Source organism: Solea solea, chromosome 15, assembly GCF_958295425.1.
Source record: "Solea solea chromosome 15, fSolSol10.1, whole genome shotgun sequence".
NCBI lineage: Eukaryota > Metazoa > Chordata > Actinopteri > Pleuronectiformes > Soleidae > Solea > Solea solea.
In genome coordinates, this window is record NC_081148.1 from 7394021 (window position 1) to 7408527 (window position 14507).

General features: G+C 39.0%; 1 protein-coding gene across 2 annotated transcripts in view; it reads right to left on the minus strand.

The window, feature by feature from the left end:
• Window positions 1–1054: 1054 nt before the first annotated feature.
• kcnh1a (potassium voltage-gated channel, subfamily H (eag-related), member 1a) overlaps window positions 1055–14507 on the minus strand; it is a 46646-nt gene continuing 33193 nt past the window's right edge. For both annotated transcript variants that reach the window (XM_058651814.1, XM_058651813.1), the window contains 4 exons: window positions 12886–13085; window positions 10115–10367; window positions 5869–6065; window positions 1055–3513 (listed from right to left, as the gene is read on the minus strand). In XM_058651814.1, the coding sequence (XP_058507797.1) occupies window positions 2644–3513; window positions 5869–6065; window positions 10115–10367; window positions 12886–13085 (1520 nt within the window). In that variant the 3' untranslated portion in view covers window positions 1055–2643. The remainder of the gene's footprint in view (window positions 3514–5868; window positions 6066–10114; window positions 10368–12885; window positions 13086–14507) is intronic.

Here is a 14507-nt window from a genome sequence, read left to right on the forward strand (position 1 = left end):
TGCATTTTCATCAGTACACATTTAGATAAGCGCTAAATATGTGTTGTTTACTTGTTGTACATGCTGTCAATGTCAAGCTACTACAAAGAGCTCAACACTATCATCTCCCGTTATAAACTAAGTAACTTCCCTTTTTTCTGTTTTGTTAATTTACCCGTGGAAAAATAAAAATTAATTTTAATATTTTGTTTCAAGAGTAGGCGACTGGATGTGTAATTTGACATTCGTCATCTTTGTGTGAACCTTTTGTCAGCCTCAATCATAAAGAGAAAGCATGAATAAATGAGTATTAGAAATTCTTTTCAGTTTTAAAAATGTCAAATATTTAAAGAGTGATTGTGTCGCTTTGATAAAAAAAAAAGACATTTTAGATCCGTCTTTCACTCTGTGTCACTGTCACGCCGGTTTCCTCCCTCATGAATTCATTCAAACATGCATGAGCAGCCTCTTTCTGCATTCTCTGGGACAGAGATGGTTTTAGTGCTCTCTAAGATCTGAATTCTCCATAAAAGCAAACCCATAAAGAGCCACAAACACCGGCTGTGACCCAAACGGGTTCTCACTTCTGTTATGACATGCCCATTTATTTTTAGAAGGCTGAATCTTTGATGGAAATGGGGGCTACATAAGAACTGAGTGTCTTCTCCTCTCTGCTTTTCCTTTGTCCTGATAAGAAAGATGGCATGCAAGGAACATAAATTACCTATATGAATAATAAATAATATAGAATAGTGGCTATTGGTTTTTGCAGGAGCAGTGAAGCTGCTGCTTCCACCGCACATGCTTTCAATTCTGTGATCAGTTTAAAACAAATGTTTGTTGTAGGAATACAAAAAATTAAGTTTATTGAATGTTAGTTGAATTTTGTGGTTTGTGTAACAGAATAATGTGCAAAGTTATTGCTAAATATCACATTTAATGGCTTTGCTTTACTTAAAGTGTGATGTAGCTTTCATGAAGGACTTCATTTTGTTGCCATTCCAATATTACAATTTCATTTTGGTTAAAAATATAATTTTAGACGTAAAATTGTTTGGTATTACATATCTTATATCTGAAACAAGCTTTATGTCAGAGGAACACTTATTTTCTTTAAACTGGACTAAGTTCTTGTGTCATTTGGTTTTCTACATGTAAATAATATTACTCAATTACATCTTTGTTTTCCCCTTTCCTTTATGGAAGGTCTCAATTTAAAATAAAGCAATAACAATCAGTGTTTATATAAATTAAACGTGTGAAAATAAAGCATGTTTTTTTTCAGTTGGTGTTCAGACCAATGTCATAAATATAAATAGTAGTTAGATGCAGCATTCATTGTCAGATGTTGGTCATTCACTGTGTCGTGGAGTCCAGGCGGTAATGTTGTCTTTCAATTTCAGCCAAATTTAGGGAACACACATCAGTCATCTTGTGTCCTGTGTCTAGATGGGAGGATGTGTGTGTGTGTGTGTGTGTGTGAGTTTAAACAGACACAATAAATCATGCATGCTAACTGGTGTAAGAATCTACTTCAGTGACCATGAGAGGAAAAAAGCGTCCTCTCTAAAACAGTGGCTCAGTCCACATATGTAAGTTTGCCCTCAAGAACAAACCTGCTTTCATTTTACATAAATAAATAAATAAATAAATAAATTCTATTTCAGAAATATCATTATTATGCAAAACAGCATTCCGTACTATGTTCATGTCAGTTTCAAACACGTGAAGGGGTACGGCCATAATCAGCACCACCGGCATCATCAAAGCTAAAATGCACGACTGTCATACAGTCAACACACAGTTGTGCTGTAGACACAGTATTCAGGGTTGTAGTGTTTATATATGTGAGAATAACAAATATTAGATTGGAAGAGAGAGTGATAACTAAGTCACTGCTGCCACATTAGTTAAAATTGCCTTCCATTTTTCATCACGCACATACATCCATGGGTTATGGAAATAATGCACTCTGTTGAAAGATGTCTTTGAAAATCCGATTGCTTGGCCAGAGTTATCTGTTGTATAATTCATAACAATCCTGGCAGATGATATAATAAAAGAATTCATCAGTCGCTGAAGGAAACGACTCAGAGGCCGCTTCAACAACTGCAAATGCAGGTTCTTTTTTACTGTCACTGTGAAATAATGCAAGTAGCGTGACGTGCGGCCTCAATTAATAAAATATGCACCATCTGCAGTTTGAGGCGCACGTCTGTTTTATGTGACATGCAAAGAATCTCATACAAACGATTCAATAACAAACCTGTGGATCATGCCGTTTCTACTGGAGCTTTCCGACAGGAACACGACTCCGTTCCTCTACAGATTCTGGACTGGAGAGAAAGTCAAACCGCTGGAGCTCAGTTTTCCATCATAGTGCAATGAAAAAATACATCCAACTTATGTACAAACATAGAGCTGTCATTTAGAAACCTCCGACACCGAATCTGAGCTGTGACCTGCACTTTCTAACACGACTTTCCCTTTATTACTGACAGGTTCACCGCTACAGCAAAGGCTGGTGTGTCTTAAAGACCACACACTGTTGCCTAAATCTAAATGGTGCGCCCGTTGCAGCCTCAGCAATCCAAGTAATGTGGTATATCACAGGATTCTCGCTGAGTTCTGAGATAACTTGTTGCCTGACGACTATTGCTGACTTCAAGAGAAGATATCCTCTTTGTCTAGTTCTGGTGAAGCAGGTCTAGAAATGTCAAACAGATGCTGTGGAGAGCCAGAGCTGGATTTCCTGGCTTTGAGGAGTTGAAGTGCTTCTGTCAGTTGCGCCTCCAGGACAGACATTCGAACATTCAGGCTGTTGATGTCGTCCTTCAACTCCAGCTTCAGCTCCTGAAGTGAGGCCTGGAGTGTTTGTTCGGGGATGGGGTAGAACGTGTGCCTGGTGTCCGGGGGCTGAACTGGACTACGGTCCTGGGGCGTCAAGCGGAAGTCGCCCACTTTGTCCAGACGCAGTTCACTTTTGGTTATGCCGCTGTCACACGAGTCGGTCTTTTTCAGAGAGGTTTGTGATTCGTGCGTCTTTGTCCGTTCAGGTAAAACCTCCATGGACTCAGCTTTGGACACTTGGTTCCAGTTGTCTCCTTTGGCCATAGACTCCTTGAAGCGACCCCAGCCTTTGGCTTTAACTGGTTCCGCAGGTCGACATCCTATCAGAGATATTGAAGACGGCACCTGCAGCTTTGCCGTGTCTGACGGAGAACACTTTGGAGGTGTAGAAGATGAAGGAGTCGAGGATGAAGGCGTTGCCGGGCTTTCAGTTACTGTGACAATGCTGGTCGTCGTGATGGCTGTTTTAGCCATGGGGACGTCCACATACATGGGGCCCTTCTCAATGTCCTGCTCATCGAGCTGCGGTTTCCCGGTCGCCATACGCGCTTCCTTCTGCTGCCGAAAGCGCTGGAAGAGTTTTCGCACCGGGTGATCTGGCGGCAGGTTCAGCGGGGCTTCGTTCTTACGCCTCCGTCTCTCCTCTTCCTCACGTTTCACATCGCTGATCTTTCGGAAGACGATCTACAAGACAATTTAAAGTTTGGATGACTTAAACGCCGTTATAATGAAAATGAGTTCGAGTTGAATGATCACAAACACTGTTAGAAGCAGAGCAGTGAAAGTGATTCTGAGATTTCAGCAAGTGTGTGCTTTGTAAATGTCACCTTAACGAGCTGATTCCACAACACAGAGACACATCACGCACATCATACCTCCGGCTTCAGCGCGTGAACATAAAGTGTTAACTCGCCAATGCAGCTGCTGACGGACAGTTGGGCTCGTTGCGATGCATCGTTCATGCTTTCTCCGTGTTGGAAATAATTCAACAAACTGTCCAAACTCAAGGTCCAATTACTGGAATTTGCTGGAGCTGTTGACGGCCCCGTCGCGACTTGCAAGAATGTGTGATACTTGATTGTCCAATTGACAAGACTTAAGGGTGAAATCAACACTGCAGCTACAGCCTGTCAGAGAGGCTTAGACCATGTCATCACTGTGAAGCTATTGGAAAAGTAGATGTTGAGTTTAGACTCAAGTATAATTGTTTTTGATCCTCAAGGTTTTTATTTGTCGAAGCAATGCATGGATAGATAAATAAAGTTGAGAAATTTCAAGAAATAACTTCATTTGGCTTATTGCTGAGAGTAAGAGGATCAATATAACTGTAGTGTGTTAGCTTAGCTTAGCATAGTGACAGGAACTTTTTTGTTGATAACAATCCATATAAAAATAAACAACCACAAACAAAAATAACTCAAAGTGTAGTTGTACATTCTGGGATTACTATGCTGCAATGTGTTACTTTAGAGCCAGTGCAGATATACAGTACCAGCAAAAGGTTTAACTCAAATTTTTTTTTTTTTTTAAAGTCAAAGATCTGCACAAAAATGTATCATGTTTCAGGTTTTCAGACCAAAAATATTAAAGGTTCCTCAAAAAAAGTGGGATTGGGTCATTTTTAACTGTCGTGTAAAGAGTCTGCAATCTGGAAAACCAAATGACGTCGTGTTTGTCCTTATTGTTTTTCTTTGATCACATTTCGTCATCCACCGTTTTTCCAGTTCCCAGCCATGACACGTAAAAAGCATTTATCATAAAAGGTGGGACGTACCATTTTTCTTCTCAGTCTCATTGCGGCACAGTTATTACAACTTAAGCCACTTGGAAGCTGAACACATCGTGCTGGTTGAAAACCTCACCGTGCTGCTTCATTTCTGAAGGCAGCGCTGGGCTCAATATTCTGCGCCTCTCTGAATTTCCCTGTTGTGTAACATTCACAAAGTATGGGACCCTGGTGAATAGTGAGTTTAAAGCAGCAGATGAGATCGCCTCTTCATATGCAGCAGGCAATTCAATCTCACTTGTGCTCTCCAGGGCAGACTAACCTTATGATGAATGAGGTAATGATTGGTCGCTACATCACAGCTGTTCATTTCTGAATGAGAAATGTGAGAGTGGCTTTAATATATGGCGACTCCTTAATGCAACTATGGTTTGGGATGAAGTGGGCTGTGTGTTGTTTTGCATACGTGAGCTCTGGCTGTAGGTGTCTGCCAAATCCACGCTTGTGTTGCAAATAATCCAGACATCATTTCACATTTTTTATCAGGGAATGAAGAAACTGGGTAGTTATGGAAATTATTTAGAGAAAAATGGTAGAGGAGAAGATGAAAGCAGTCCTCAGATCCTTTACTTATTTGAAAGAACTGAGACAAAATCCATTTCAAACTAAGTTTGAAGTATTAAATGTATCTGTTCAAGAGAAAAGACTTACTCTGGAGGAAGATAAATCAGTGGGGTCACGATGCGGGGACATTTTTCAAAAGGTTAAGAAGAGAAATATCTCTTCAGTGTCTTTTGAAAGATGAGCGTAATTTCTCAAAATGTGTGATACAACCTTTTTTTTTAATAATGTTTTATTTAAAAAACAGAACAAGCTCAAAATATCCTCCGCTTGCGTCAGTGTTTGTGTAAGCTACACTAACCAGACATAAGACTTATGGCTATCAGTGGACTCATCTAACTCTCAGCAAGAAGGAAAACGGAGTTCATTTCAAAGAAGCCTACAGTGTCTCTCTGACAAGATCACACGTTCACAAACACCACAGCAATGGTGACAAGACAACAACACAACAACTGTTCATTTTAAGTCCAGCCTCTTATTAAAAATAATGTTAAAAAAAAGAAAAAAAAAAAAAGAGTGGAGAATCCAATTAATCATAATTCAAGAATCAGATATTATGATGAAGAAAAAGATGTTCTGCAATAAATCTCAATGAAGGTTGAAATGTGTTTAACTATCCTTAATTTAATGGGCTGAGCAAAGTGAAAAAGCGTCATTAAGAGTATAATGTTCATATTGAAATAGTCACTCACTCTTTTCCGCAGGTTGTAGGTGAGCAGCAGATTTCTGGAGAAGTGGTTGGAAAAAGCCGTGTAAAACTCCAGCACCTTCTGCAGAGCGTCGCGTTTTATCACGTGGAGGTCGCAGTAAGTCAGAGCTCGGACGTTAGCGCACGCTTGAGCCAGCGTCACCTCTTTCCAGAAAACATCCCCGAATACATCACCTTTACCTGCACACAGAGAAGACATGATGAAGACAGGCTAAGACTTCAGATAAAGAATGTTCTTTTTACTTTACTTTTGTTGTTGTTGATGTTGTGAATCTGCGTCTGTTTAGTATTTGTGAACAAAAATTATGTAACCATATATATGTATGTATATATATATATATATATATATATATATACATATATATATATATACATATATATATATATGTACTGAGAAACACAGAGTTGATAGGATTAATCAGCCATGTTTGAACTCATAACAATGGTTTCCATTTAAAAGTTATGTACCACTGCTTTAATTCACTATCCAAGATGTAACCTGTGAATCACTTCAGGCTCTATTAGGGCTCCATCCAGGTCAGTGATATCCACTGGATTCTATTACTAATCTACTAAGTGATGCCAAGAGAAAGCAGTAGTTGGATATTGATGAACAGCCCAGATGGCATCACATCCATTATTTACTAAAGTCAATCATGTGGAAAATTAAAGGCATCAAATAAGAAAAAAAAGCTCCTGGGACCAAGAGCCTCTTGTGCCAGTGGTGCGAGGACAGCGATTTGTTTTTATCGGATCTGGATAAATATGTTCAGCTCTTGGTGCAATGAACGGCATCTGGTTTCCCTGTTATCCACAGGAAATCTAACAACCTGTCCTCCAACTGAAACGTACATATAGGTCGTTTTAGGGTGGAAGTGGTTGCTGTTATGTATACAACCGCTAGGGGCGCTAGTTTTGAAAACGTAAACATAGGTCGTAATTCCTTCATACGACCTATATGTACGTTTCATTGGAGGACAGTCTGAAATCTAATGAGAGTGTGTTCCTGTGTCTTTTCTCAATTGTCTAGATGCACCAACTGTTTCTTGCTGAGCAGGTAACAATAAGTAAGTAAGTACAGTGTGATGTTGATGTTGTTGTTTACAACATGCTGCAGTCAAAAATGACACGATGAGACAACTGAGAGACTGAATACAAACAAGAAACTTTGGCCAAACAGAAAAGCCAGTGAGTTTAAACTCCCTGAGCGCTGAGGTGATCACATTAGATTGGGGCCGCCATTCCCTTTAGTAGCTCTTCTGTTTTCACGTTGTCATTTGATACATTGTTGTTATGAAAATATTCATTATAGCCAGTTTTAATTAGAAAATCATCTTGTGTTTATTGCCCTGCAGAGGCAGAAGAAGAAAGTAGGATTATTACATTATTTCTAAAAGCATAAACTCATTTTCACACAAGTTTCTGAAACTTTTTAGGACGTCATTATTATTATTATTATTATTATCATTATTATTATTGTTATTATCATCCAGACAAAGCTACCTAAGCAGTTGGTGAAGAATAGGATGCAACCAGACACAGTAAACATTTTTCTTCAAACAGCAAAGCTGAGAAAAGTGGAGCTGATAATCACTTGTATTTGTTTTGATTTCTTTTTCTTGATTTCTTTGAGTTATTCAGTCATGTCAGCAGCTCCCAGGGTTTGGTTGCTTAGAAATGGTGTGCACATCAGAAGCGCAACTCCTTCTTAGATACATGTTTCAAGTGTTCATAGATGCTGCATGTGAACGGCCTGTTAAGATCTTTATGTTGTTCCTGCAGTGTGTGAGTAAAAGTTAACAGTAACATAAACACATTCAGGGTTGTTTGGATTACTGATGGTCAACAATGGTGACGTGGACTAAGATATTTAAACCGTTCACCAGCCTGGTCATGAATTACTGGTGGAGAGATGACCGTAGAATTTGTCCTGAAATCTAATTCCATGTCTTTAGTGTTTGACATGATGAAGGAGCATCGCTCCCTGCTGCTGCTGTTGCTGCTGCTGCTGCTGCTGTTGCTGCTGCTGCTGCTGCTGCTGCTGCTGTTGCTGCTGCTGTTGTTGCTGCTGCTGCTGCTGCTGCTGCTGTTGTTGCTGCTGCTGCTGCTGCTGAGGTTGGTTTACTCTGATACTTTCTGTCCAGATCTAATTATCCTCAGGTCTATGTGGGTCGGGTCTCAAATTAATTTATGCACATTGGCTCTGGGTGTTTTTCCCCACAGTGTTGATATAAGGGCAGAAGTTTGTAATTTCTTTTTGCAATATAAGCTCCAGGTTTATACACAATCTAAATGTATAAATATTCAAACCCATCCACATCCTCTATTCTAAAAGACAAAATGATCAAATTAATAATGTAACTCTTTTCCTCCGAGAGATGTCCCAATATCAGGTTGAAAACATAAAGTCATTGTATAACCCACTTAAAAAACAGTGTGACATGGGGAAGGTTTGTTGAAGCAGAAGCCTGGAATTTATTAATTATTAAAATTAGATTTTTTTAGTTAACAAAGTTTCCTGTGCTTGAGTGCTAACCAAACATATATACATTTGTGTAATGATGTGCAATAGGTTTGTGTGCAGTTCCACCAGAGTGCAATATTTTAAGGGACTGTGTGCAATCAAGAAATTATGCAACAATGTGCTTTATATTTTCTATAAAATAAATATTTTCTATGACACTTTACTATCATCCAATGCCACTTATTACCAGCTGTGTATGTATGAGTATGTATGTGCGTACATGCGTGGTTATGTGAGTATGTACGTACATGTATTTCCTCCGTTATGGAACGTTTGTATTTCAGTGAGCTGTTTTTGTTTCCCTGAATGTCTTTTCATTTTTATCTCTTATAACATCAGCCTGCCAAGGGACTACAGGTGGAAATCAGCCTCAGGCTCTAACCTGGCATATTTACATTTCAATGTTTTTTAATATACATTGTGCCTTTCTTTAAAGAACTTTTCATTGTGTTTTGTGATGTTTTGTATCTATTTTGCTGTAGAGTGTTATGTGTGTTTTTTTTAAGACACTGAAAAATATCTTAGCCTATTGTTTAGTCATGTGATAGGGCTCCACAGTGCGACTAAATGCTTTTTTTTTGAGGTACACGTTTTCTATCTGCAAATGCAGGAAATGTAGGTACAGCTGAATTTTGTGCTGGTGCACTGGTGATACATGATTCTTATTAAAATAAATAAGAAAACATGTTTGCCTTTTGTACATCACAAATCCTAATGTGTTTAATGCAAAAACTTTCTTCTACCTGTACTTTTTCCCCCATTTCCTTAATCTATGGAAGGTTAGAGCTACAATGTGTTTTTGATTAAAGCTGCAATCAGTAAAATACTTTATACAGTCCAGAGCTGGAACTGCACAAAGAGCTGAGATTACCACCACAGCCACTTAACAACTTTATAAAACTAACAATTGATCAGAATAACATCTTTCATCATCACATTTAGACAAAGCAACAAAAAAACTGAACATATTGTAAAGGTGGGATAATCTGAGTAAGATTAACGGTGTTAAAAATCAAACACAAGTAACTAAAACATGCGATACTCAAATTCACTGAATGAGAGTTGTAGTTTGAAAGGGCCCGACTAAACAGACCAGTGAGGATCCTGTATCTGTGACAAACTCTTTCACAAATCCTCAGTTTATGACTCAGCTGAAATTGATCTCCACACACGCAGCTCAGCTTTCACTGCAGTCAGACAGAGAGTTTATAAAATGCTGCTGTACAGGAGGAGAGGGGGGGGGAGGAGGATTTACTCACTCTGATATTTACTCTGACTTTGATAAAACACCACGATGCTGGACACCAGTTTTCATATCAGCTACTCAGATTGCTAATTCCTGACATTTTAAATGTAATATTTGTCAGCTCTTTGGTGAAAGATGAAACTTATCTTAAAATGATCAACATCATTTGTTAGAACTGACTGCACACTGTAATCATTCCCTTCCAAAAATTAGTTTTATTCTTGTTGTTTCAAATGCAAAGAAATATCTTTAGATGGATCTTCATCGTCAGCACTTGTCAGTGTGTCAATAAATTATAAATTATATGATGTGCTAAGTTTCTGTTATGATTCTATTTCAGCCAATTATCTTGCATGGTTTCTGTCTGATGGTCCCTGGTTTCTTCATAAAATGTTAAAATGTTAATTTAAATTTCTTCGTACTTATGATCAGGATGTTATTTCAAAGCATTTAACTCACCTAAAATGGCCACTACCTCGTCGTCCTGGATGACCTCCAGTGACCCGGAAACCACAAAACAGAGGCTGTCCACACTTTCCCCGGCGTGGTAGACCAGGTCTCCGGGAGCACAGTGGATGGCCTGGAACTCCATGGCCAGGGCTCGGAGACACCCGTCACTGGCCAGCCGGAAAGCTGGGTGCTCTTTGAAAACCTTCCGGTTGAGATGGACGCAAATGTCCGCCCTCATGTCCTTTGGACAAATCTGCAAAACCTGGAGACAAAGAAGATTATGAACAAAATTATGAATTATATTGTTTTTTTTCGTCAACATATACTGACGCTGTCTTTTCAAAAGGTCACTCTCTCTATTAGGTTTGGCAGACGCAGATTCGTGTGTTGCTATTGTTTCTGACCGAGGTTGAAGTATTACAGATTTACTTACTACAGTCAAATACAACAGTATTTGCCATGAATTACCTTTCTGATCTGAAAGTTATTTCATATTTCTCGTGATAACGTGGAGGAAAAACCCTCAAAAACCCAAGGCGGCTGCTGCTACAATTTAAATTGATCTCTGTGGGGAAACAGTGTAACATCATTTCTTTCTCATTTTGCCTTGTTTACAGCTGTGCACAGAAAGGAGGTTATGGAGAAATATAGCCTGCAGCTTGCTGCTGAATTAAAGTCCAATATTCATTCTCTTTTGGTTTCCTACCAATTTTAGCTGCTGAACACCACGTTCCCCAGCCAATCGCTAACTTGTTCTGTCTGCTGCGTAGTGCTGAGCAGGTTGTCGTCGGTGAGGAATTTTACCTTTTTTACCTACCTATGATTTTAAATGTTGGCAAAAACTCCTTGTGTGAAGTTGTATGCAGCTCAAAATTTGATATTTGTCTCTGGCAGACATGAGATTATTGTCAATTGAAGACAAAATAATTTTATATAGACTTTTATATTTACATCAGGATCTGGGTCAGCTCTACAGTGGCTGCTATTTTTAACAATATCCCACAATAGACAAACTAAACATCCTCGGAGTTTTGGTGCTAACTGAAGGCTACATAGTTTCTCCAACACACTTGTAAGGGAACAGTTATTTTCCCTGTGTTTTCTGCATCATCAGTGGACGTTCAAGGCTCTGTTTAACCCTTCTATCGCCGACATGATTTCATGTCTTTGATTCCAAAGCTAGGGACTGGCGATCTGTCCAGGGTGTACTGCGCCTTTTGCCCTATGTCAGCGGTAGAAGATGGATGGAAGGATACCCTGAAAGCAGAGAAATACAGCTTTGCACCCTTTTACTTGTAATTACGGTAGCCCTCAAGACTTCTGCGGAGCAACCGTTCCCATCACAGTTTGTGACGTCGAAAGTTAAAGTTATTTTAGAAACATTGAACATTTTTTGACAATTCTACAGCCATAAAATCAAAATTAATGCAGGCGGCCTGAATATCATGATGGTCATAAGAGGGTTAATGAGCTTTAATGAGCTCAAAACCATAGAAATGCACTCTAACCTCCAATTAAATTAAAAAAGTATGTCACTTTTTTAAAAATACATTTCTGTTGTTTTAGTTTCTGTCATGAACAAACATGTTTTTTTTTCCACAGAAAACACATTTGGAGCTTCACACTTTTTAATTAGCTTTGGAAATAATATGTCACTATGTCTAATTATTCCTCAGATGGAGCATATACGTCCATATGTGTGTGTGTGTGTGACAAACAATATGTTTCACAGCTGATTTTCACGTGAAGGTCGTGTCAAAGTCCACCTGTGTGTCTGCTGAGTGTCACTGTGAGGCAGCATGTTGTTCAAGAATGTCTCATCCACAGGAAGCCAAAGCCATCGCATGGACTCTTTGAAGATCAATGTCAAGAAGACGGATTATATGTGCAATTTTTTGCCTCTTTGCTGTGACCTGAAGCCAGACACATCAATGATACAAGGATTTCATGTGTTCTTAGTGAAGAGGACACAAACAACTGTGTCTCTGTTTTGATTTGATTACAGATGAACAATTATTGCACGTTAAAACATTAATAGCAGTAATTCTACTTCAAAGGGAAATTATAATTTTTTTACAGTTTTAGATACTTTCTGGATCTAAATCAACTGGGGAGTCACCAGCAAAGTTTTTATTTTTTTTCTGCTTTCAGCTTTAAATCTTTCATTTTCACACAAATAAATCATTTCAGCATCTTCTGAATTAAGCAGGAAGAAAATGGACTGCTTTTATATTCAATATGATATGTAATTCATTCTTATTTCACAAATGATGCTACATTTGTACAAAATAAAACACTTATATCATGTTTTAAATAACAGCTTTATAAGTAAAAATCTGTTTTCTTGTTAGATACAACAATTCATCTTTTTGTCGAGTGAAAGAAATTGCAGCACATGGTTAGTTTGGTTTGTTTAGGGTACAATTTGGACACAGGGAAACTGTGTGGCCCCGTACAAAGGTGGTAATAATAATAATAATAGTACTGATGAAAAAAAACACCACTTAGCACATTTATCAGCACTTATTATTATCATAGCTGCTTGGTTTAATTCATACAAATACCAAAGAGTGAAAAACAAAGGCTTGTGTATGGGGTCAAGAGGTTTTTGTAGAAGACTTTATTTACATTTGATTAAATCATGTGGATTCCAGCCACTTAACAGAGTGTGTGTGTGTTTCAGTAATTGCAGTGAATTTCCATCACCAAAGGACATAACACCCTCAAGGAGGACGGTTTAAAAAAACATTAACCCTTAAAGGTGATAAAGTTGAACGCACCTTTTCCGTGTCTATTCCCCGCGACATGGACCAGGTGGAGGCGATGTAGTCCATCACTCTTTCACTCAGGCCCTTGGGCACCTGGTAAAGTTTGAGGAAGTCCCGGACACTGTTGAGCATCTCATGGTAACGATTTGTGTTGGCGTACATCTGCTGGAAGATGGTGGTCACGTTACCAAAGATGGTGGCATAAAGCAGGGCTGTGGGAAGGACGAAAAGAAAGAAGATTTACTTTGAAAACTCATATGACGTACATGTAGATCATGTTTTCTTGCTGCTTAAATGGGGACTTGACCTTTTTGTGGTTTAAAATGATGCCATTTGTTTTTGGGATTGGGTGTTTTTTTTATTTCTCAGATCCTCCTGCAGGTTTTTCAATGATTTGCTCAAACTGCAGAGTTTAAATTAAACATGAACATCTATACAGTTGTTTGTACTCATCAGGACTTTCAAGGACATAAAAAAACCTTTAAAGGGCACAAAAAAACATGAAAAGACTAATATTGTGTCATGTGTTGAGATACTACTATAATAATATATAATTACAACTTCTTTTCGCATGTCTGTGTGTCAGAATCCATTCCCGTACAGTCGTATTGTACTACACAAGGACATTTTTCCTTTGATAGAAGAATGAGAGGAGAAGGAAAAGGATCTAGCATTCTATCTCTGACGTGGATGGGTGGTTGAAGCGGTGAAACAGCTGGCATGTGTGTGGATCAAAGCCATCAGATGTCTACTCTGTATATGAGTAGCGTTCTCTTGGCAATAGAGCCCTAATTAGCCCCGCTAGAATGGATGGAGAGGAAACACGCCAGCCACACATTTCAATTATCCTCAGATGATGACAGTAACCTGTGCATGCAGTTGTGTGTGTGTGTGTGTGTGTGTGTTTGTTTATTTCACAGTGCACAATCTTGAATCAAAGTGTTAAAAAACTGCACTGGGAATAATGCTAATTAAAAAGAGCTCAGAATTCCCTCAAGGACGAGGAGAAGCACAACTTCCATCGCCACTGCTCACTTGTATGGAAATGCTGTCAAGCATTGTTGCACAGAATGAATTCCTCCATCACCTGTTTGTTGCAGCTTTTGCACATTCGAAGGCATCAAAATCAGCGAGTCGACACATCAAGAAAGCTTGTTAAGAGGCCTGAGCCTATTAAATCTAAAATGTTTTTTAGAAGTTGCCAAAGTTTTGGGATGACTAAGAGTGTTTCAAACCTGAGTGCAGATGGTGACAAATGCTGCAACAGAGGAAACTCAATCGTTCTCAGGGGACCGAAGCGTCACCGAAGTCCCCCAACATTCCTATTTAGTTGCTGATGTGCACAACTTTGTAGCTGCATTGCTTAGCATCCAACAGCTGGCTTGTTCGAAAGTAGTTAAAAGACAGTTGTCAGGAAACTCAAGCCCCAGGCCAACAGTTGCTATAGAAACAGGACATACTGTACGTATAGTGCCCCCCTTCTCTTCCCCATGCCAACCCCCGAATCCCTCGTCACACTGTGATCTTCTACTGCCAGCACCGATCCAGTGCTGATGGTAAAAATAGAACAGTTTCAGGGCATCAATATTTCATAGAGAACAACCATGGACTACAGTAGATTTCATCAACAACGG